General features: G+C 37.4%; 1 protein-coding gene across 1 annotated transcript in view; it reads right to left on the bottom strand.

Annotated features, from left to right (window-relative positions):
* PTPRO (protein tyrosine phosphatase, receptor type, O) overlaps positions 1-21800 on the bottom strand; it is a gene marked incomplete at its 5' end in the record, with an annotated part of 159856 nt that overhangs the window by 92494 nt on the left and 45562 nt on the right. The window contains 8 exons of the mRNA XM_008586534.1: positions 2924-3035; positions 4057-4250; positions 4565-4685; positions 10766-10962; positions 14601-14762; positions 15922-16365; positions 17921-18073; positions 20485-20643. Of these exons, the coding sequence (XP_008584756.1) occupies positions 2924-3035; positions 4057-4250; positions 4565-4685; positions 10766-10962; positions 14601-14762; positions 15922-16365; positions 17921-18073; positions 20485-20643 (1542 nt within the window). The remainder of the gene's footprint in view (positions 1-2923; positions 3036-4056; positions 4251-4564; positions 4686-10765; positions 10963-14600; positions 14763-15921; positions 16366-17920; positions 18074-20484; positions 20644-21800) is intronic.

Genomic DNA, 21800 nt, shown 5'->3' on the forward strand with positions numbered 1-21800 from the left:
CATGAAATATGTTTGCACTGTATAATGTTGAAATATGTTTACACTGTATATTGTTGAATATACTGATTATCCTGATTTGAGCATCACATATTGCACACAGGTATTGATATTCAACTCTGTACCCCACAGATATGTATAATCAACTATGTTTCAATAAAAAAGGAAATAAAAGGCAAAAAAGCCCAAATAAATATTTTTACAATATCACAGATGTTAATACTCATAACAAATATTCATAACTAACTGCTTTCAAAACAATTATTTACTGAAGAATTTGTAATGTATAAAGCAAAAAACATTTGTTTCATTGAAATAGAAAAAACATTTCTATTATGTTTAATAATAAAATATTGAAATGCCAAAAATGTATTTAATGTGTAACACAAATCTACATCATATTTCAGAATATTCTACTAAAAGAAAACAACTTTGGCTTCTCTATAGCTTCTTAATATATTCTGACATACTTCATCATATACAAACATCTATACATGTGTTTTCCCAAAGGATATATTTTCACCTTCTGATTTTAGTGAAGACCAGAAACATTTTAAAATTGTAAACCCAGAAGTATATATCTCTTCTTCACATGTACTAGATCTTCAGATTTTTATATATAGGCTGTTGCTTTAAAATCTATCATATTGTGAAGGCCCACAAGATGTCACTATTTATTAATAATTATTTGGTACACTAGCATAATTACTATGAACTTGGCTTACAGACTATGTTGCCTAACAAAGATAGTAGGCTTGACTTCCTAGTAAATCATACCTAATTAGAATATTTTGCTCCTATTTCCTCTAATACCACACAATTTAGCAATTTAGATTAAAAGTGAAAGCATGGGAAAGTAAAATGATTTTTTTGTTTTAAATGAAATGAGGAAAGAAAGGCAAAAAAAGAAAAAAAAGCCACAAAAACAAAAAAGAGGCTGAGCAGTTAGCTTGGTTGGAGTGCGGTGCTGGTAATGAGATCAAGGGTTCAGATCCCCATACCGGCTAGCCACCAAAAATAAATAAATAAATACATAAACCTGAAAACAAACACTAGAATTTCAATTGGCTTGAAAAAGAAGTATAAAAAATTAAAAGAGTCCTTTACGTATGTTTTAGTAGTGATTTATATCATATAAATCATAATTCTAACATTATCCTGTAAGGTATTTATTATTATTATACCCATTAATAAGTGTGAGAATTGAGACTATCTGTGTCAATATGCTCAGATAAAACTGTATACCGCTGGTGTCAGCATGACTTCATCGTTTGTCCCAGGAAAAGATAAGAAATTCCCAAAGATTGATTTCCTGGGAACAGTAGACTGCTGACCCAGGTGAATAGCTTACTTATTAACCACAGTTTACTATCCAGGCTTGCTGTGACCACCTGAGCTGTCATAAACTATGCTTAATCCCTGTCAGTTTCCCACCTTGAGGGGCACACCTTAAACCACTTGAGTCAGGACCCCAAATCCTATTAATATTTTATTTCTGACGTCCCGCTATGAAACACTGCAAAGATATCTCAAGATGGTGTTCCAATACAGTAAGTAATAATTTACTCTGTTAACCAGCAGTCAGGTAATATTTTAAAGAGTTCAGTAGAACTCTCATCAGTATATGAGAGAATAGAAGGCCCGTTCATTAAGATAATTTGCTCAAAGTTCTACAGCTAGAAATGAGCAGACCCATGTTCAGCTGCCAAGTCTGGGCTTTTTCCAGACAGTTGTCCTCCCATAATTATATTACTATTTAAGTTAATTGTGTAAGAATTTACATATGATTGATTTCTTTCCATTCTTTTCATTGATAGGTTTCAACAGTAAAACCAGATGCCCATGGAGGAAACTATTTTGCCAAAATTATTCTTCATCTAAATATTTTTCTCCTGTGTTTTCTCAGTACAACTTTAACTATAACCTTGTCCAACTAAAAATCTTAGATTGAACAATAAGGGTTAGTGTTTTTTTGATGAATTTCTGCTTTTCATACTATTGATGATGCAACTACATAATTTAAGGTTCTTGAGGATCTAAGATTAATAGTTTTTTATTATTTACTTATTTATGGCAGCTGGCCAGTACAGAACTGTTTTTTAAATACTTAACTTTGTGCCATGTATTTTGCTAAGTAGCTAAGTAACAATAGAAAATAATAATAGTGGGGCCGGCCCGGTGGCGCACTCAGTAGAGTGTGGCGCTCCCGCCGAGGGTTCGGATCCCATATAGAGACCGGTCCGTTCACTGGTTGAGCGTGGTGCGGGCGCGACACCGAGGGTTGCGATCCCGTTACCGGTCACGAAAAAAGACAAAAAGGAAAAAAAAAAAGAAAATAATAATTGATAATTGATACTATTATCATCTCCATTTTACACATAAAAAAAAATTGAGGCTTAGAAAAGTTAACTTCCTCAGGTTACATGTGGTATGTGGGAAAGCCATGATTCAAATCCAGGTCTGTTGGTCTCCAAAGCCTGTTTTTAACTCCTGCAATGGACCCTACTGCAGTTGGCCTGTGACTTTAAAAATGGCTTAATTAATAAGGAAGTGGAGGCACGAGGCACGCTAACAGATATAATCATCAAATGGGTGAAATCAATCGAGTGCGCAGTGTGAAGCTGAAGGCTCTGTCTGCTGCATCTCTGTTCTAATCAATCCCAACTGTGGAGCATGTAAATCAAGGGCAGTGACTCAGAATAAAGATAAGTCAAGGGCAGTAACTCAACAAAAAAGATATTTTAATTTTAAACATTATCTAACTAAGCAAATAATGAATGATCAGAATCAAGCATATTACCTTCTGTGATACTGATGCTTAGTCAGTGCTGGGGGAATGGCTGGCACTCTGGAAACACAGCCCTTAGAATCTCCTCAAAATATGCAGTGCTCTTTCCTCTTGGAACTATTTCCCAGCACCACTCACCTGTGATGAAGCTTATGGTGGAACTGTCACAACAGCTCAATTCTGGGTCTCCCCATGTCACCATGGTAACCCGAAAGTTGTAGTACCAGGCTGGCAACAGGTTAGCTATTCTCTGAATGAGAGAAAAAAAAAAAAGCAAGGAGACAAAAGACTAAGGGGGAAAATAATATTCTTGGAGTAAGAGTTACTTTCATTAGGTCATAAAAAATTAATAAGAAATTTTTAATTTTCCTTTTTTGTGCCTTTTTGTATTTCCCCATTTTTCCATAATAAAAAATTCTTTCTGGAATGAGATGAAACATAAAAAAGTTAAAATACAAAAATATAATTTTTGAAAGGTGATTGCAAGACAGAGCAAAACGTTTCCAATTTTGGTTTCACCTTGCAATTTCCTGAGTAATATTACACAAGTGAGATAGTATTTATTTTTAAGTGACCGTGCACATACATCTCCCTATTCCTAACACAAGTGGCCTCTCACATAGCCTCTCACAACTTTATAGTCTTCCAACATGGGCCCTGAGCAGGAGTCCCCGTTGGGTGGCAATTACCAGAGTCGTCAACTGGGTAGAGACCAACAGTTTACTTCATGCATAAATAACCTGCAGGTAACCTACACTTTTTAAAAATTATTCCAGTCTCAGAGAGAGCAATCTTTACCTGTTCTCTTGAAAACCGTCCTCTACTGGCCTGACATTATTGGCATCTAACTGATTTGTGGATGCCAAGAAGAGTCATTCTCGGAGTTAGGCAGTGTCAATTGACTATGGAAGACCTATGGGGAATCGTGTTTTGCTCCTTAGGAGCAGAGAGAAACAATAAGCCTTTGATAGCACTACTCCACTTTAAGCAAATTTGTTAGAAAAAAATGTTGATTAACAAATAACTTCAACTGGGATGAAAGCTAGCTTCATGCAAATCTCTCTCTCTTCCTCTCTAAAACAAGAACAGAATCCAAACACCCCAAAACCTCAAAGCAAAACCCACTTAAAAACCTTGAAAGTAGCAAACCACCTATGTATGGGTATCTACAAAATGATCTAATTTACAGACAACTCATTCTGGCACATCTGGCACAGAAAGGCTTGTCTGTTTAGATAGGGACGTGTGACAGCTGGTTACGGGAGGATTACCACTGATGCAGTTAAGGAGACAGTCGCTGCTATTTCATAGTAGGTCGTCCACTCTGATGTCATCGTTGCAGGGTTGAAATAAAACATTTCGACCACATATTTTCTGAACACTCCTAAGTAAGGTCTGGTCCAGCTCAGAACCACTGCTGTAGGACCCAAGGGATAGATCATTAAATCCTTTATTCCAGTAGGAACTAAAAAGAAGAGGGGTAGGGGGTGGAAAAAGAAAGACAAAAAGGAATGTTTATTATCTTAGCAAGGGCTTCAGATTTCTACTTAATAATCAAGGTTTTCACTCTTCCGATATAATCATTGAAAACTTGAATATAGCTGCCTGTGATTTTTCCTCAGAGTAGTAAATGCTAAGGATGTCCTCCAAGTGTGCAAGTCTAGTTGTTTACACTCTGAAGGTAGAGTATTGGGTGAACTAGCACTGGCCTCCCCACTGCATCCCTTCCACCAGAACTCTGATAAAGACGAATCATTGTTCTTGTGGCTAGCAACTTACCAATGGAAAACGTCACAGGATCTGAAGGTGGTCCAATCAAAGGGCCTTTTCTTAGGTACATCACAACCTGATACTGGGCACCAGGAACCAGATTTTCAATAATAGCTTTGCTCGAGTTCACCTTTAAAGAAAACACCAGTAAGATTTATTTAGAGCTGGGCTTTCAGAATGTGACACAAAGGCAGAAGCAGTATTCAGGAACTCTTTATGGAACCACAGATGACTTTGAAATCCAGAAGTCTTTACGCATGTGAGGGAAGGTCACATTTCAAAATTAAGATGATTTACAGTTTATATGAACACTGAAGGGAACCCAGAACATTCAGATTCTGTGGCTGCATTTAATAAGCCTTGTGAACTGCTTTATACCCATCAATGTCAATTGTAACTATGCACGCTAGAGACACAGTAGCCTCCAACCATAATCAAATCTGCAGTACCATAAGGATAATCTGACATCCTAAATTGTAGTGTCAGCTGAATACATACAAAGATCAGTGCAGGGATGTCTTTAGTCTCTTGTCACTTAGAAGCATATAATATCTAATTATACAGATGGAAATGACCTCAGAGATTATTTAGTTCAAAGTAAAGCCAGAGAAAGGCCAAGGTCACATATTTGGATTCAGTGCTGGCACTAGAAGCCTAGTGTTGTGACCTCTAATTTACACTATAGGCAAGTCTCAGTACAGTGGTAAGCACTTTGCAAGGCTGTTGCAAGCCCATAACATAATGTTGTAGAAAGCATTTCTCACTCAGATGAGCTATTCTTTACTTTTGTTTTTAAACTTTTGGTTAGTAACAAATACTATATAGAGAAAAGTAATGAGAACCTATAGATGACTAAAAATGTATTTATTAAAGTTGAATGCTGGCATGCACAAAGACCAATTCAACTGACACGTTAAAAGTGTGCTGCTTTGACTCTAAGTGCCTCTAATATTTAAGACCATCTTGTTTAGTAGAGAACACAGGTTCTCTATTCTGACTGCCTCAAATCAAATCTTGACTATTAGCATGGGGATTTATTTACAGTTAAAAAAACATCTTAGCTTGATTTCTTCATTACTAGAATATAGGTGGAGTTGTGAGAATGCTTAAACCTGAGTATCAATAAATGTTAACTCTTATTACTCTTATCAACTTTTTGGCCTCTGGGGTACATAAAATTGTAGAATTGTTGCAAGAAGAAACACCAGTCAATGGAGAACAATATTGTTGACAGTTTACCTATGCTGTAATTTTTTTTGTCTCATTAAATTTTAACGATAAGCAGAACTGGTGAAATGATACGAATTTAAAACTTTCCCAGTGCCCTAAACTGATTATACACAGTAGAAATTGTATACCTTGAACTGGTCCAATTTGCTCTATGCCTAAGTAGAAGAAGCAGCATACCAAAATATCTTTTCCATTGGCTTGATCAAAATAAGATTAAACTGAACTAGTAAGTTAGCATTTCCACCGTTCTTTTCCTATTTACACTCTTTCATGTCAGGGTTTCTTGCCCAAGTTCTAGATTTTTAATTCTGCTGAAAGCCATATAGACAAGGTGATGCAACAGATACAGAATTTCATCTGATACAGAATTTCCTCAAAAGACAAACTATGAATAAGGACATATATATTATGCACAACTAGGCAGTTCTGTTTTATTTCTTTAAAATACATTTTAAGGAATAAAATTCACACATGCTTATTGTAAAAGTTATTCCCCCCCAAAAAGAGCAAATGAAAGAAATTGGAAGTTTTCCTGCTCTTCTCCCACAAATCCTGATATTTTGGTAGAAATTCTTATGGACTTTCCTCTAGCATATACACATAAATAATATGCTATTGAACCATATATGTGTTGTACTATTAACATGGCTCCAATCTTATTTTAAAAATCTAACAACACATTGTAGACATTCTAGCATACTTCTAAATGCTGAACTAGCATTTGCCTATTTAGAGTATTTAGAATAACACAGGACATAAAGAGTGTAGATTGTTTTAGGGTGATGTTAAAATTCCTTTAGTTCGATCATATTTTAATACTACTTGAATATGCCCTTAAAATAACTTTGTCCTAGGGAAATTGTACTTTTTAAATAAGAAGTAGCTATGTGTATATACATCACACTACTAAATAATATGATGAAAGGGCAATGGTATTGTGAATTGCTTGCCTTGTAACAAATTATAAACAGCACTTATCACGCCCTCTCCCAATTTCTGAATATTTGCTGAGCTGCCAACCTATACTTACACTTCTATCCCTCCACGCCTTTTTATCTATCCTGGACCTCCCTTTGAAGGTGAGAAGGGGAAATGCTCCTGTATTCTGCTTCCTAAATAATAACCGTTTTATTTTCTACAAGATCATTTCACACTCCCTCCCTCAATTTCCACCTGTATTAGCATTTTAATATTTTTCCCGTTTGGCTTAAATTTTCATTTCCAAGAACTCAGTTGAGCCAAATGTCTCTCCAGCTAGGCACTAGTTCTATTTTTCCTCAGCTAAGGAGATAAGAGGAAAGATGTATTAGAAAGCATAGCTGGGAGAAGAAATATGCAATAAATTATTAAATAATGGGGTTGAACGAGAGGACAGTGAATGTTCCTTTGAATCTGATATGGTCTTATTTCCACTTCATGTGATCCTCTTTCCATTAGCTCTTTTCTATACATTTATTACAGTCACTCAGATTTTTCCATGAAGGATCTCTAGAACCTTTCCATCTCCCTCCCTTGATTTAAAAAACATCCAGCTAGGCCTGGATAAAAATAGAAACTAACACTTTTTCTTTGCACACTTACTATCACTATGCTCCTGACACTGCATTAACCATCAAGTCCTTTTATCTTTATTCCAACCCCCCAAGGTAGGATATGCTTCTCCTTATGTCAGATGAAGACACGAAGACATACAGTTGCTCGAGTTCTCATAGCTGGTAACGGTGTGACACTGGAGTCTGTACTCTAGACTCCATGAAGATGGGTGGTAAGGGTGAAATAGCACATGCAATCCAACAGAAATAGCACAGGCTGCCAAGTCAGATCCTTTGGGTCCCAGTCTCTGCCCTGATACTAACCAGCTGTGTAACTCTGGGCAGGTCCTTTAAATATTTGGCCTCTTAACTTTTACCATTTCTTCATTTGTAAAGCCAAAAGATGGATTTGTCTTTCTGTCTGATTTTGTCATTTAGTTATTATACATTCCTATAACTTGTCAGAAAGTATTAATGGACCAAGGCAGATCACATATAGAAAGAAATGTACATACATATGTTATATAATGCTTCCCAGTTCTAAAATTTATGATTGTGTGTGAGTCTTTGCAGAGATAATGAGAGCACATTTACCCTGAAAAATTAACCAAGTTCGTTACTAACACGGATTGGGCAATGACTTTATGTTCAACATGTATTTATTAATGAATAGTACAACAATGGTCGTTAGGAGGAATACATCACAAAACTCTTTCTCCAGAACATTTGCATAAAAAGTCGAGCATGAAGCAAGACACAGACATAAACGTATCTGTATGATGAGGGTAAATTCAAATTAATGCATATAATGTACCTACATGAAGGGCCAGACCTTGGCTTTGTGAAATCAGGGTTCAGGTCTAATTCACCTTTTCTCTAGCACCTCACACAGGACCTGCCTCACACACAGTCACACAGATTGATGGAATTGTAGGGCACAGTAGGGACATTAGCAGTGACTCTCACAGATCATCCAGGTAATAAATACATACAGCAATGAGCCTAAGGCACTGTCAGTGGTAGAAGCAAAGTGGGGAAAGTGAGACTATAAAACAGTGAAACATCATGAATAGCTATTAATATGCATTTGGTTTTAGAATCACTCTTACTTTAGGGCCACATTTTGAATTTCCTATTTAATATAAACACAGTACCATTGAATATAGAACTAAAGAAATATTATTTTTTCATTCTGGATTATGGTTGCTTTAGGAAATAAGTCCAAAGCCCAAGTTAGATCCACCTTGGTGAGAAAATCTTGCAGATTCCTTTGATTAATGTCCACTTGACTTTATGTTGGTTCTCGACACTTTTTGAACTTACATTTCCTCATCTGAAAAGTATATGTGTGTGTGAGTGTGTGTGTGTGTGTGTGTGTGTATGTGTGTAGTGGGGCCAAAAATAAAAGAACAGCAGAGAAGAGCTCATCTAAATGAGAAGTGTTCTGGGCCGGCCTGGTGGCGCACTGCTACAGTGTGCCGCTTAGGAAGCGCGGTGGCGCTCCCGCCGAGGGTTCGGATCCCACATGCAGACCGGTTCCCGCTCACTGGCTGAGCGAGGCGCGGGAGCAACACTGAGGGCTGCGATCCCGTTGCCGGTCCCGGTCCGGTACGGGGGCGACACTGAGGGTTGCGATCCGTTGCCGGACACGGAAAAAGACAAAAAAAAAATTAAAAAAAATTAAAAAAATAAATAAATGAGAAGTGTTCTCTACAACATTACTTCATGGGGTTACAACAGCCTTACAAAGTGCTTACTGCTATATCTTGATACTTAGTGATGGTGTTGTACTAATCACACACTTCTCAAAAAGTTCATATGGTGACTGAGATGGTGACTGGTATAGTCGTCTCCTTCCCATACTCCACTTTACATATGGGTCTCCTTGCCCTTAGTCCTTAACAGGGTATTTCATGTCCCATTATTTTCATATGGGCATTTGAGAAGGCATTGTCAAAATGCACTTGCACTGGCCTTTTCTGGCTTGTTTATAATTGACACTATCTGTTCCTTTATCCTCTGGCTTCTGTGTGGAAGACATGCAATTTGCACATTGGTGGAGCAACGGAGAAATGTACCTTGGAGCAGTCGAGTTCTAGGTCATAGTCTGTGAGGAAAACACATTTTTCTATCAATGTAAAGAGTCAGTCATCTTGGGTATGCTCAGGGATGGAAGCTACTAATCTGTACAATGAGCTGTGATTACTCGTTAATTGGTTTAACATATTTATTTTTAATTTAATTCGAGTCAAGGGGTAGTTTCATACTCAAGTAAGAGCTTATCTCAGCATTCTGTGGTTTCTAGTGTTTCAAAGGCCATGATTCCTGAATCCATCTTATCAATTTAAAATCCCTCACTGTTTGAATTTCATTAACTACTTAATTTTCCTGGGAGAAATGTAAACATTCCAAATAGTTTTCACATCTCTTCTGAGTATTACATTGGCAATGTATTCCACATGAATTGATAATTAAACGGAGTTTTTTGCCTATAGGGAAAAACCTAATGTAAAGACACCAAGTACCACCATATTTGGCCTCATGAAAAAATGAAAGCAGATTTTAGGAAAACAGGACTGGACCGTAGGTTCTCAGGGCTTCTGGGAGCAAGGTTTGCTCTCAGCTCCCGTTGCACGGTTGCATCCAGGACCGATGACTGGGTGTGGATTTATTCTTTAGCTACTCACAGGACGACTCATCTGTGCACTATCTCTGCAGCCCCTCGCTCTCCTCTGTGCTAACTTTGATTTATCCTTCAAAACTTTTTTCAGTTGTGACTGGTGAGGGGGGAGTTTTTTACTTAATATGCTTTTAATTTTTGAATTATGTCTTCAGCGAGCACACGTTTTTACAGTCAAAATAAAAACGGAAAGGATGAAAAAAAGTAAAACAAAACCCTAAACAAAACCCCCCCCAAACCCTCTGCTGGGTTGTTTCCTCCTCTGGGAAGTTTTTCGGGCCACTTTCCAAATCCTCTTTCCCTCCAATCCGTAATACCCATGGCCAGCTCCTTCTTCCTGGGAACGCATATGGCCTCACTCTCATTTATTTTTGGCCTAGGCCTTATTCTATAGGGTGCAGTAATTCTATGTTCACTCAACCATTGCTCTCACTAGATTATGAGCTCTGCAAGAGCAGGATGTTTAAAAGCGACCTAGATCTCCAACATTATCCTAGTACCTGGCACATTGGAGGTGCACAAAAAAATTCTTCTGCATAAGGAATGAAAGTGAAAGGCACATCACCCTCCTATGAAGGAAGAGGAAGGCGACAGTGTAGCTGAAGAGCTATCTCCACGCATTTACTGGCCCCTCTCCTGGCTCTTGGTAACAACACTCCCACCTGGGCAGACCTCAGCTTCCTGCAAATGCCTCCCTCCTCACGTTGCCCTGCGAGGCTGGGCTTCAGCAGGGTGTGGGTGTGCCCGTCCACGTTTCCTTTCCTTTACCTGGGTGCAGTACTGCTTTTCAAGCCTCTGGCTCTCCTTCTGTTTCTGGCAGGTCAGCGACACCACAGACACAATGGTGCTGTTGTAGTTCTCTTGGGAAGATGTCCAGGACATCAAGGCAGTGGTTGAGCTTAAAACATGCACGGTCACATGCTGGGGCTTCTCAGTCAACTCTTCAATCCACTCTCCTGAAGGACCTGAACATTTCAAATCAGAGCACAAAGGAGGTTGCACACTGAAATGGATGAGATAGATTTTAGTTTTAAAATCATGTCTTCCCTTTGCCCTTGCAAAGATATTTGAAAAAAGATTGGCTGTCAGCCTGGCAACTCTTCAGATCCTCTGCCTAGCTACAATCCTCAATTCCATGACCTCACCTTGATCTGAATAAGAGCAGCCTCAGCAACAACATGGAAAACTGTTCTACTGGGAGACAGAAGCTCCACTTCCATAATAATGTGCATCTGAGAGTATTCCAGTAAATTCTTCACCAGAGAGAATTTACTTCTCTTTTAATGAAGACTGGGTGTGGCATTTCATCAGTGTTTATAATTCCTTTGCTATAAGGATCTTTGGTTTCTAGATATAATTACTTTGAGATTCAAATTAGCCTCGAGTACAATTCTGTGAAAAACTTTAAATCTGGCAACAGCAGGAACAAAGAGGCAGGCTGTGACTATATTAGAGAAGAAACAAGCAACAGGCTGGCTTAATGTGCCTGACACACAGTAAGGACTCAAGACATGTTAAGGTGATTATTATCTACAGAAATTCCGTGTTGAAATGCAAATGTGCAGTTTCCCTTTATTTGCTTAGGATGCATTTCTCAGTTCCTTAATTAAATGCTGTATTTCTAGGCTGGAACCCAGGAGAGGAAAAGGAGGAAGTGGCTCTGCTGGGAAGGCAGACTCAGGCTCATTGTAAATGGTGCAAGAAAAATAACAATAAAAAATGATAATAATGATGGCAAAGAGATATAAAACCCATTATGGACAAGGCTCTGTTTTAAGTTTACATGTGTTTACATATTTTAATACTTTAATTTTTATAACTTGCCTATGAGATAAGTACTATTATTAAATCTCACTTTTCAGATGAGGAAACTGAGGCAGAGATAGGGTAAGTAGACCTGGGATTCCGAAATCCATGCTATTAACCATGCGTGGGTCTTCCTGGAGCACAATGAAATAGTGAAAAGTATTGGTTTGGAGATAGAAAAATCGGCTCAAGACTCAGTTTTGCTCTTTATTAGTGGTATGACTTTGGGAAAATTATTTAATTTCTCTGAATCTCAACCATTGCAGCTGTCAAATAGACAACCCATAGAATGTTAAAATTGGAAGGAACTTTAGAGATCCAATGCTTTCCTTTACTAACGAGGAAACTGAGGCCCAGAGACGTGAATACCTGCCCAATATCACAGAGCTGGTAAGTGCTTGGAACCCACCCCAGACCTCCTGTCTCCTGAGTCAGTGCTTTGGGACAACATATCATGATGCCTTCTGATTAATCTATTTCATAAGGCTCCTGTTGGCATCAAATGAGATAATATGTGTTAGAAAACTACATAAATGTGAAGTTTTATTACTGCACAGAGACTGCTGTTGTAGTGCAGGCTCAGAGAGAGAAAGTAGGAAGAAGCAAAGCAAATTCACTCATTTAATAGTTTTACATTAGGACTGACCTCATAATCAACCCAAGGCAATGGGTCCTTGCAGGCTACATGGAAAAGGATTTTGTCATCAAATATTCCTGGTTTCTAATCTTCGTTCTGACACTCGGGAAAGGTCACTGAACTTTCTATGGCTCAGTATCTTTCACATGAAAAATGAGGATAATAAAAATGTTTCATTCATAGAGCTGTTGGGGGACTAATGTAAATTTCTGCCTTAATTTTCATCTCTGGGAAAGCCTTCAAAAATGACATAAATATAAAACATAATACAGCAACAGAAACATAGATCTTAGTGTAATAAATCTCAGTGTAATAGCTCAACCCCAGAATGTCTGAAACAGCTTGGTCAGGAAAATGGGCTGCAAATGTAATGTAGCTAGTGCGTGATGATATTATGTTGAAGAAAGCTAACCCACCCTAATTTGCTGCTCACTTACCCAGTTAAAAATTATATTTATATCTGCAGTATCCTTTTTTAAACCAAAGGGGTATATATATAGTACACGATAATAACTCATTACCACAGAACAGAATATCCTAAGCACCTAAAAATATCATTCTTTTATTGGCAGAAAAAAAACAAATTTCTAGAGGCCTATATGGGGGGTCTTCAAAAAGTGCACAGAAAGGTTCATATTATCTTTTAATTCTATTTTTCATGAGCTTTTTGAAGTACCCTAGTATTTTTCTAGGTGAATATTGAGATGGATCTTTTTGAAATAATATTTTTGAGCAATTCTCACATCTAAATGGCACTAGTCAGTTTGGATACTTTAAAAATCTGCAGAATAATTGATAAAAGTGGTTCAATAAATATTTGTTGAATATATAAAAGAGTGGATAAATAAGCAAATAGAATAACTTTAGCCTAGGATTTTATAATTTGGTATGAGAAGCAAGATGCACACAAATAAAATAAATCTAGAAAAATGCCACACTCTCGTAGGTTCTGTGTTTTGTGCTGTACAGTATGAAACACATTAGAAATTCAGAGCAGAGAAAAGCAGAATCATTGAAGGGAGTTTCCGTGGAAGCTGTTAACACCTGCAGTGGATCTGTACCCATGACAAGGAAATCTCTTGGTTAGTGAAGCATCTTTAGCCTCATGGGAAGAACTGAATGCTTGACTTTGTTCTCATTCTCAAGTGATGTCACGTCAAAGACCCCCACACTTGAAAGACCTGCTAGGCAATTCCGAATATTCTTTCTGCCTGTCTGATGGCTCTTTCAGGCCTTTCACCAGAGGTGACATTTTTGATTGCTTAAGGAAAGATGTTATTTTTACTGGATGTAAGGGACGTTTCCCACATTTTTAAGCAGCTAAATAAATTGGTCTTCTCCCTCTGTCCTCATTCTTCCCTTTCTGTCCATCTTTTTGAGGATTATTCGACGAAAGCTGGTATTTTGCCTTTGAGGAAGGCAATGAATGTACAGTAGTCATCCTTTTCTGAGAGAGCAATTTTTATCCATTGCCTTCTGGTTTTTCTTTCTGCTGATCAGAGGTGCATTTAACTCCTGATAAGCTAGGTTATTGATTTTTGGCCTGTAAACTTTTAGTAAACCCAGTCCGTTTAGCAAAACATATTACTGAGACATGCACTGTCGCTTAGCCTTTAGAGGGTAGCTTTCCCTCTGCTATTACCCCTTATGGAATTAGCAGAAGCCACTGTAAGACTTGACATTGGGGCTTTTCTAGCTTTGTCTTCTCCTGTCAACTTTATGGCGACCACGTGGATATCACTACACTTGAATCTTTGTCCTCTTTTTGAGCTCCACACACTCAATACTCTGAAGAGATTTTTCATATAATCCTATAATATCAAGTTTCACTATGGCCTCAAACAAAAGTCATCTTTCCCAAACTGTGTGTCCATGTCTCTAGAGAGTTTGCTATGGCTAGTGTGGAAGGTCAGTTTAATAAATGTTCAATTATCAGAATAATAAAAAAAAAATCCTCAAGTTAAATCCATGGGGAGGTTTGCTGCAATGAAGCATACATATATTTCCTCTGCTGTCAAAAGATTATGGATCCTGGTCTCTCCTGACATTGAAGAATTCTCAGGATCCCTAAGGTTTGTGAATAATTGACGGAGCATTGTTAATCTCACCAATCTCATTGTTCTAGTGCTGTAAGTACAAAATAATCTCTTCGTTACTTACTGATATAAAAGCTGAGTGATTTTGCGGACTGACTTCTTCGAGTTTCACACGATCCCGAGGAACTGAAGGTTGTCACAGATAACTTGTATTTCCCAGGCTCCTTCAGTTCTGCAACAAATTCATGCGTTTCTTCATCCACTGTCAAATATTCAGTAAAGTTCTCTAAATCACATATAAAAAAGAGAATATGTATGAATTGACACCTGGAAGCATGCTGAATGTAGAAAATTAGTAAAAACAATTAGTAAAAAAAAAAGGTATTTTTTATATTGCCTCCTTTCTTTTGTCAAATTCAACTGTACCTCTAAATTACAGGTACCATAAAAGAAACGTGAGTAAGAGTTCAATTTTTTTCACAATACCTTTCAATAACAAAACTAAGATATGGTGTCCAAATCAGTAAAACTAGGGATGGGTATATACTGCATCTTACTCAGTGAAATTATGTGCACAAAACAAAAGCAGGTTGTCAGGAGAAGGTAACGATCGCTGGCTTTCTCATATGGATGTAGGGACAAAAAAGAACCAGCACCAAATATCTTATAAGTTCTTTGTGGTAGCATTGAATACTCAAAAATGCTTTAAAATGGATATCTTGTCTGACACTTGTAATAATTTTCTCTCATCTGTTTGTTTCCAGAACTTTTAAGCATAAGAATTATTTTACGTTGCTTCACAGTCCATCTCCTGCTGCTTATTACATTTGGTGTCATTATCATCAGTGGATAACTAGAACAGCCTTCAGAAGAACACACTTCGGTCAGATAAAAGCATGATAGAACCTTGCGGAAATAGGCAGTAAAAAAAAAACTATCTGAATTACAAGATCCTATTTTTTCCATAGAATATATCAAGGACAGATTAATAAAGCTTTTTTTTTTTGCAATATAAACAATTCCAGGCCAATGACTTTTGACTTGATAATTGGAAATGACAAAGGATTTCAATTTTATATAATATTTGGGTATAGTTGATTGCTCTATCTCATTCTACCACATAAAATCGGAGTAAACAATATGTTATATATGAGACTACATGTTGTCCTACCCTCAAATAAGGCTATTTGAAATAACTTCAAATTTTGACAACTTGTGAATCACCCAAACCTTCTGATTTTGATCAATCCAATTCATTTTGGTTTTCTGTTCTCGATGTGCACTGAATAATCAAATTCCCTTCCTCCCCCTTTATTTTTTTTACCATTATTCTTTAAATATTAACTGTCTTCCATCAGTCTTTCTTTCTAAACTCAAATTTTAAAACATTTCATTTCCTTTCCTTTGTAGCATTTCTTGTTTCCTCTGATTTCCTACTGCTTTACCTTCTCTTTCTACATGAATATGGAACCCATCAAAGGCAGTGGGTGGTTTTGGAGGTAACCAGCTCAATATCATTTGCACAGGGAAAGAAGAGAAAGAGCCTGATGCTGACTTCTCAGTCTCGCTGAGTGTATTGTTATTTTCGTATTCCGTGGGAAGTACACTGACGAAGTCATCTTCACTTTCAGGAGTTGCAGATGCACTGTCCCACCAGTATGGCTGGGATGTAGTTTCATTGTCACTGCTGTTCAAATCAGGCCAACCAGAAGAAATGTTGCCAGAGGGAGTTTCTGGAGTTTCATCTGTAAAATGGAAGAGTTTGTCCTTTCCTATTGTATCTCGTGATCTCATGAATGATTCATCTGGGAAACTGCCACTCTGTTCTTCCCAGTTGTTTTTGTTCAAGTTTACAATACGAACAGAAATGTTTCGAGGTGGATAAGGGGCTGCAAGAGAGAGAATTTTCATTTTCAAATAATTTCTAACTATTATAGTAAATAATTTATTAATGAATCAAATATACAAGCCGATTTATAAAATAGAGTTTAATTTTACTTCCAATATATAGGCAAATTTACAGCAAGAACAATTGTGGTTTTAAGTGCACACACTTTAATATTTTGTGAATGACGTGGGCATATTAGCATATTGCCAGTCACACTTCAAATACACTAACTTGTGATATGATGCTTGCTGAAGTGGTAATTTAACCACTTCTAAAGCACAATTATGCAAATAGTCTTCAGTTTATCACAATCTCACTCTTTAAAAAGTGAGAGAGTTGCATATATAATTTGCCTTAGAGACATTACCACACATGGTGAAAACATGGCTTCACTCCTCACCTCTCTCAAATGAAACATACAAGCAAAAATGAGTTCATGAATTACAGAAGCATTCTGTTCCAGAGGTAGAAAATCATGAAGACACACTGTGTGGTCTCTGCCTCAACAGTTTCTGCCTGTCCTTCAAATGGCACAAATATCTCCTCTTCTGTGAACTTCTAATAACAATTAATCTCTCCCTCTTTTGCGTTGTTCAATAACTTTGGAACTGTTTCATAACATTTATCTCATTCTGCCTTGTATCATCGCCACTTGTATAGCATCTGTACCGTTTTTTTGAGGACAGCGACCCTGTCTCACCTGTCTTTGTCTTCATCTCTCTCAGTACTTACAATGACTTCCAGGGAGAAGATGCTCAATTAATCTTTCTTTACTTGAATTGTTGAATAAGGAAAACACAAATAGAATCTTAGATGTTGACATGAGGTGAATTAGTTATTTAGCTGAAACAGTTTCCTTGTCTTGGCCTAATAAATGAGAATCATGACATCTTTGAATTTCCTATTGCCAGGGGTAATCTATCATAACCGATCTCCAGTACTCCTAGGAGTGGCCTCTCCAGTACTTCTGTTGAGTACTCAGGCATGTTAGGCACACACAGTGCTTTTTCTGGTTATGGGTGCTTAGTAGATATACATGTATTTTATCCATCCATTCTTACATCAATCAATCGATTGATCCATCCATCCATCCAACCTATAATAGTGCTTCATATTAGCAATGCTACCAAAATGAAACACAGCAAGTTTTAGATGCATCTGAATTCCAATATTTTCCTTTAATAATCTGATCATCTTTACTAAGCTGTCTCCCTCTGTTTTTCTGCTGTATGGACATTCGTCAGATGATAGAATAGTTATTCAATTCTAGATCCAGTTAAACTACTTAGTTATAACTTTTGGTAGTGTCACATACCTTTTTATTCAAAGATCATAAATCTACAATTACTTTGACATAGTTTACATTTTGCTTATTGAATATTTTGCTTGGTTCTTTTTACATTGATAGAAAATTTGTGTTAGATTATTAAAAGTATATACTCATATTTATTTTCTTTCTTAGCTCTGAAGAAGAATATTTCTTAGAAGGATAAAAAAATAAACAGCAGCATATAATTTACTTATTTTCTCACTAAACTTGATTCTTCAGAACTTACCAGTTCTATGCTGTTTGGGTTCATGACTAACACCACTGCACTCCACGAGGGTACTTTTATTAAAACTTGCCTCAGATACTAGCTGGAAGGTGATATTACTATAACATATTCCTGGAAGCCAGTGATTAAATACTGTTTTTCCTTTAAAGAAATCTGCAAAGAGAAAAATCAGTTACATTAAAAATATGGTCTTCTAAATGTCACCAACTTCTAGAAAGTTTCAAACGGTTATAATTAAATATCCATAAGATAATATTTCTGTCAACTTCTGGCAAGGCCAGAAATAAAAAATAAGTAGAAGGACTGAGATGAAATTTGGATCTTAGACTCAGTCGTGAAAGGCTTTTCCTGCTAAAATTCCTAAGAAGATTGGACATAATTGAAGTTAATTTTTGTTAAAGAAACTTTTTGGATATTAAGTGGGAAAGATAATACACAGAAATTACAGAGATTAGGTTTATGCTAATTATTTACTTTAAAATAAAAAACCCAAGGTATGTTGCCACTTTATGACATAATAAATAGCAATTTTACAAGAAATGTTTTTATGTATAAAAGCTAGTCTATCTTAAAAGAAGACTGGCTTATCTGCCAGTTGGCAGACAGGACAAGTTTTTTAAAAAAGAAGAAAATAAAGCTTTCGGGGGCGGCCCGGTGGCACACTGCTACAGTGCGCCGCTTGGGAGCGCGGTGGCACTCCCGCCGAGGGTTCGGATCCCACATACAGACCGGTTCCCTCTCACTGGCTGAGCGAGGTGTGGGAGCAACACCTAGGGTTGTGATCCCGTTGCTGGTCCCGGTCCGGTACGGGCGCGACACTGAGGGTTGCGATCCGTTGCCGGACACGAAAAAAGACAAAAAGGAAAAAAAAAAAAGAAAAGAAAGCTTTTGATTTCATTTGGAAAACATTAAAGAAAATAATAAATTAAAAAATCCAATCCAAGTCAAAAGAAATGAGGGAAAGAAACTAAAAGTATCACTTATTGAATTAAAAGCTAAGAATAGTTTAAAAAATTAATTGACTTAATAATGAGAGCATATTCAATAATTTATTTTTATTAAAAATTTTTTTTTCCAGTAACATGTTTAAACTCATGGCTTTTGCACTGAACAACAGTTTAAGTAATTGTTTTCCAGTCATTCGTGATCATGTATTTGCATATGATCTATAAACAAATAAGGTCCCACTTATTAAGTTGTAGATAATCTGTTTTCATTGAAAATAAAGAATGCAGTAATTTATGGAGACTATGTTTATGCTTATTTATGTTTTTTTTTTTTTTCCCCTTTTTTCGTGTCCGGCAACGGATCGCAACCCTCAGTGTTGCGCCCGTACCGGACCGGGACCGGCAACGGGATCGCAACCCTCGGTGCTTCGCCCACACCTCGCTCAGCCAGTGAGCGGGACCCGGTCTGTATGTGGGATCCGAACCCTCAGCGGGAGCGCCGCCGCACTCCCAAACGTTTTTTTTTCCTTTTTGTCTTTTTTCGTGTCCGGCAACGGATCACAACCCTCAGTGTCGCGCCCGTACCGGACCGGGACCGGCAACGGGATCGCAACCCTCGGTGCTTCGCCCACACCTCGCTCAGCCAGTGAGCGGGACCCGGTCTGTATGTGGGATCCGAACCCTCAGCGGGAGCGCCGCCGCACTCCCAAACGGCGCACTGTAGCAGTGCGCCACCGGGCCGGCCCTTATTTGATGTTTTTAAAGTTCAAAAATCCTCTAAATTCACTCTATGTTTTTTAAACAGTGTCTCATAAAAAAAAATCTATGGAAGAAAGGAGTTTGTAGAAGCAGCAAGTCAGTGACATTTTCCTGAAAACCGTGACCTATGTGCTCCGGTACCCAGTCTGCATCTCATTAATACATGTTTCTGGTTACAACCAGCCAGATTTGACACTGCTCTGAGAGTATTCAAGTTCCTCCACTGGGATTCACTCCCAGTAAAGCCAAATGACCCCACTCCTTCTCTCACTCTCTCACCCCTGCCCTTCTACCCAGACAGACTGACTTGGTTCTTTTGAATAATTTAAATTATTAATTCCTCTGCATTCTTCTCTCTCTCCTTTCCCCACAGGTATATATTTACCTCTAGGACCAGCTAAATGATTGTTTTCTGATGTAATACACTAAGGCATCCAAAGTATTATCTTCCGCATTTGAGAATAATCTTGGACCATCTCCAAGTGAAACTTTGTAAAAGGCACCTCTCTGGCTTCCCAGTCCTGGAAACACCCTTCTATCACACCCAGAAGAAAAAATGGTTAGGTAAGGTGCTCCTAAAAAGTGAATTTTTTACCTTTGGCCAGAGTAATATATAAGTGATAATAATTTGAGTATGTCTCATGCTGTGTGCATGGTGTATGATTCTCAACTAATGAACCAGATGTTCTAGGACTCCTCGGGGCAAGATTTTCATGAACCAATAACTATTTTAATGGTACATTTATAGGTCAAGTAATGAGTTATAAAACCTCTATAGAGTAAGAGAGAACACCATTTGAGAAAAGTCGTGTAAAAAGTGATAGCCATCCTTGACTCTGCCTTCCTTTTGCCTCTTACCTTTGTATAGCATTGTCCGGAAGTCTTTACCTTCCCAGTAGCTTATGTTTACTCTTGTGAAAACATTATATTTTTCTGGATAATGAATTTCAAACAGAACTCCTGTTTCAGGAGAAGGTTTATAGTCATATATCGAAACACTGGTTACAGGTAGAGGTTCTACAGAAGGGAAATAAATGGAGAAAGGGGATGTGGAAAGGGAGGAGAGAAAAGCCATTATCAATACTTGGAAGGACCAAGGGTCACACCTGTCAGAACTCCACACCTATTTTTACTCTCCAGGAGTACTAAACTCCTCAGTACCCATGAGCTGAGTGTTCTCCTTAGCAATAATTAATAAAGTACATTTTATATGGTGCTTTCCGCTTTTCAAAGAACTTCAATATTCATTTTTCCATTTGCTTTTTGCCACGACCCTGAGATCTAGGAAGAGCAAATATGAACATCTCCATTCAACAGATAAACATAATGATACCTCAGAGACTTTAAATTACTTGTCAAAGGCAATTTAACAGGTACATGGTAAAGTCTATTTCTCCAGATTCCTAGTTCCTTTTTCTTTTCTTTATGCCAAGAAAATTTGATATTAATAACAGACCAGTAGCAGAAAATAAACTTTGGCTCAGACCAATGATAAATATTTATGTAATTTTTTGTTTCTTTGTGCGAGTTTAGCTCTTCTTTTTCTCTATATTAAGTATAAAATTGTGAAAATTATGGTTTATAGCATTTATTAAACCATTCTTACTACAGACATTTAAAAAAACATTTATTTTTATTTTGCTTGAGTTGTTAATTCATCACCAAACTTTTAAAATACTCATTTTTTTAAGACCATGATTGAGATATATCTGCATCTCCACATCTCACCCTCCAGCAAAATTCTTATAAATAACAGACTGCCCCACCCTTCTGAAGGAGCTATTGAAAAAATTTTACTTATACTAATTTTATTAAGAATTTTTTTGTGTGTGTGTGTGACCGGTAAGGGGATTGCAACCCTTGGCGTGGTGTCGCCTGCACTGTGCTCAGCCAGTGAAAGCACCGGTCATGCCTATATAGGATCCGAACCTGTGGCAGGGGCACCACTGCGCTCCCAGCGCCGCACTCTCCCGAGTGCGCCACGGGGTTGGCCCAAGAAAATATTTTAAATAATTTTGTTTGTAATCAAGTACTGTATTATTGAAAAAGAAATTTAAATTCAAAGTTTCAGAATTGGGAGGATTCTTGGGCATCTTCTATGGCCTAAATTAAAGCAATTATCCTTAGTTTAAATTTTACACTTTTAAAATTTTAGTTTCAATAACATAAGAAAC

This window comes from Galeopterus variegatus, unplaced genomic scaffold, assembly GCF_000696425.1.
Source record: "Galeopterus variegatus unplaced genomic scaffold, G_variegatus-3.0.2 Scaffold4013, whole genome shotgun sequence".
NCBI lineage: Eukaryota > Metazoa > Chordata > Mammalia > Dermoptera > Cynocephalidae > Galeopterus > Galeopterus variegatus.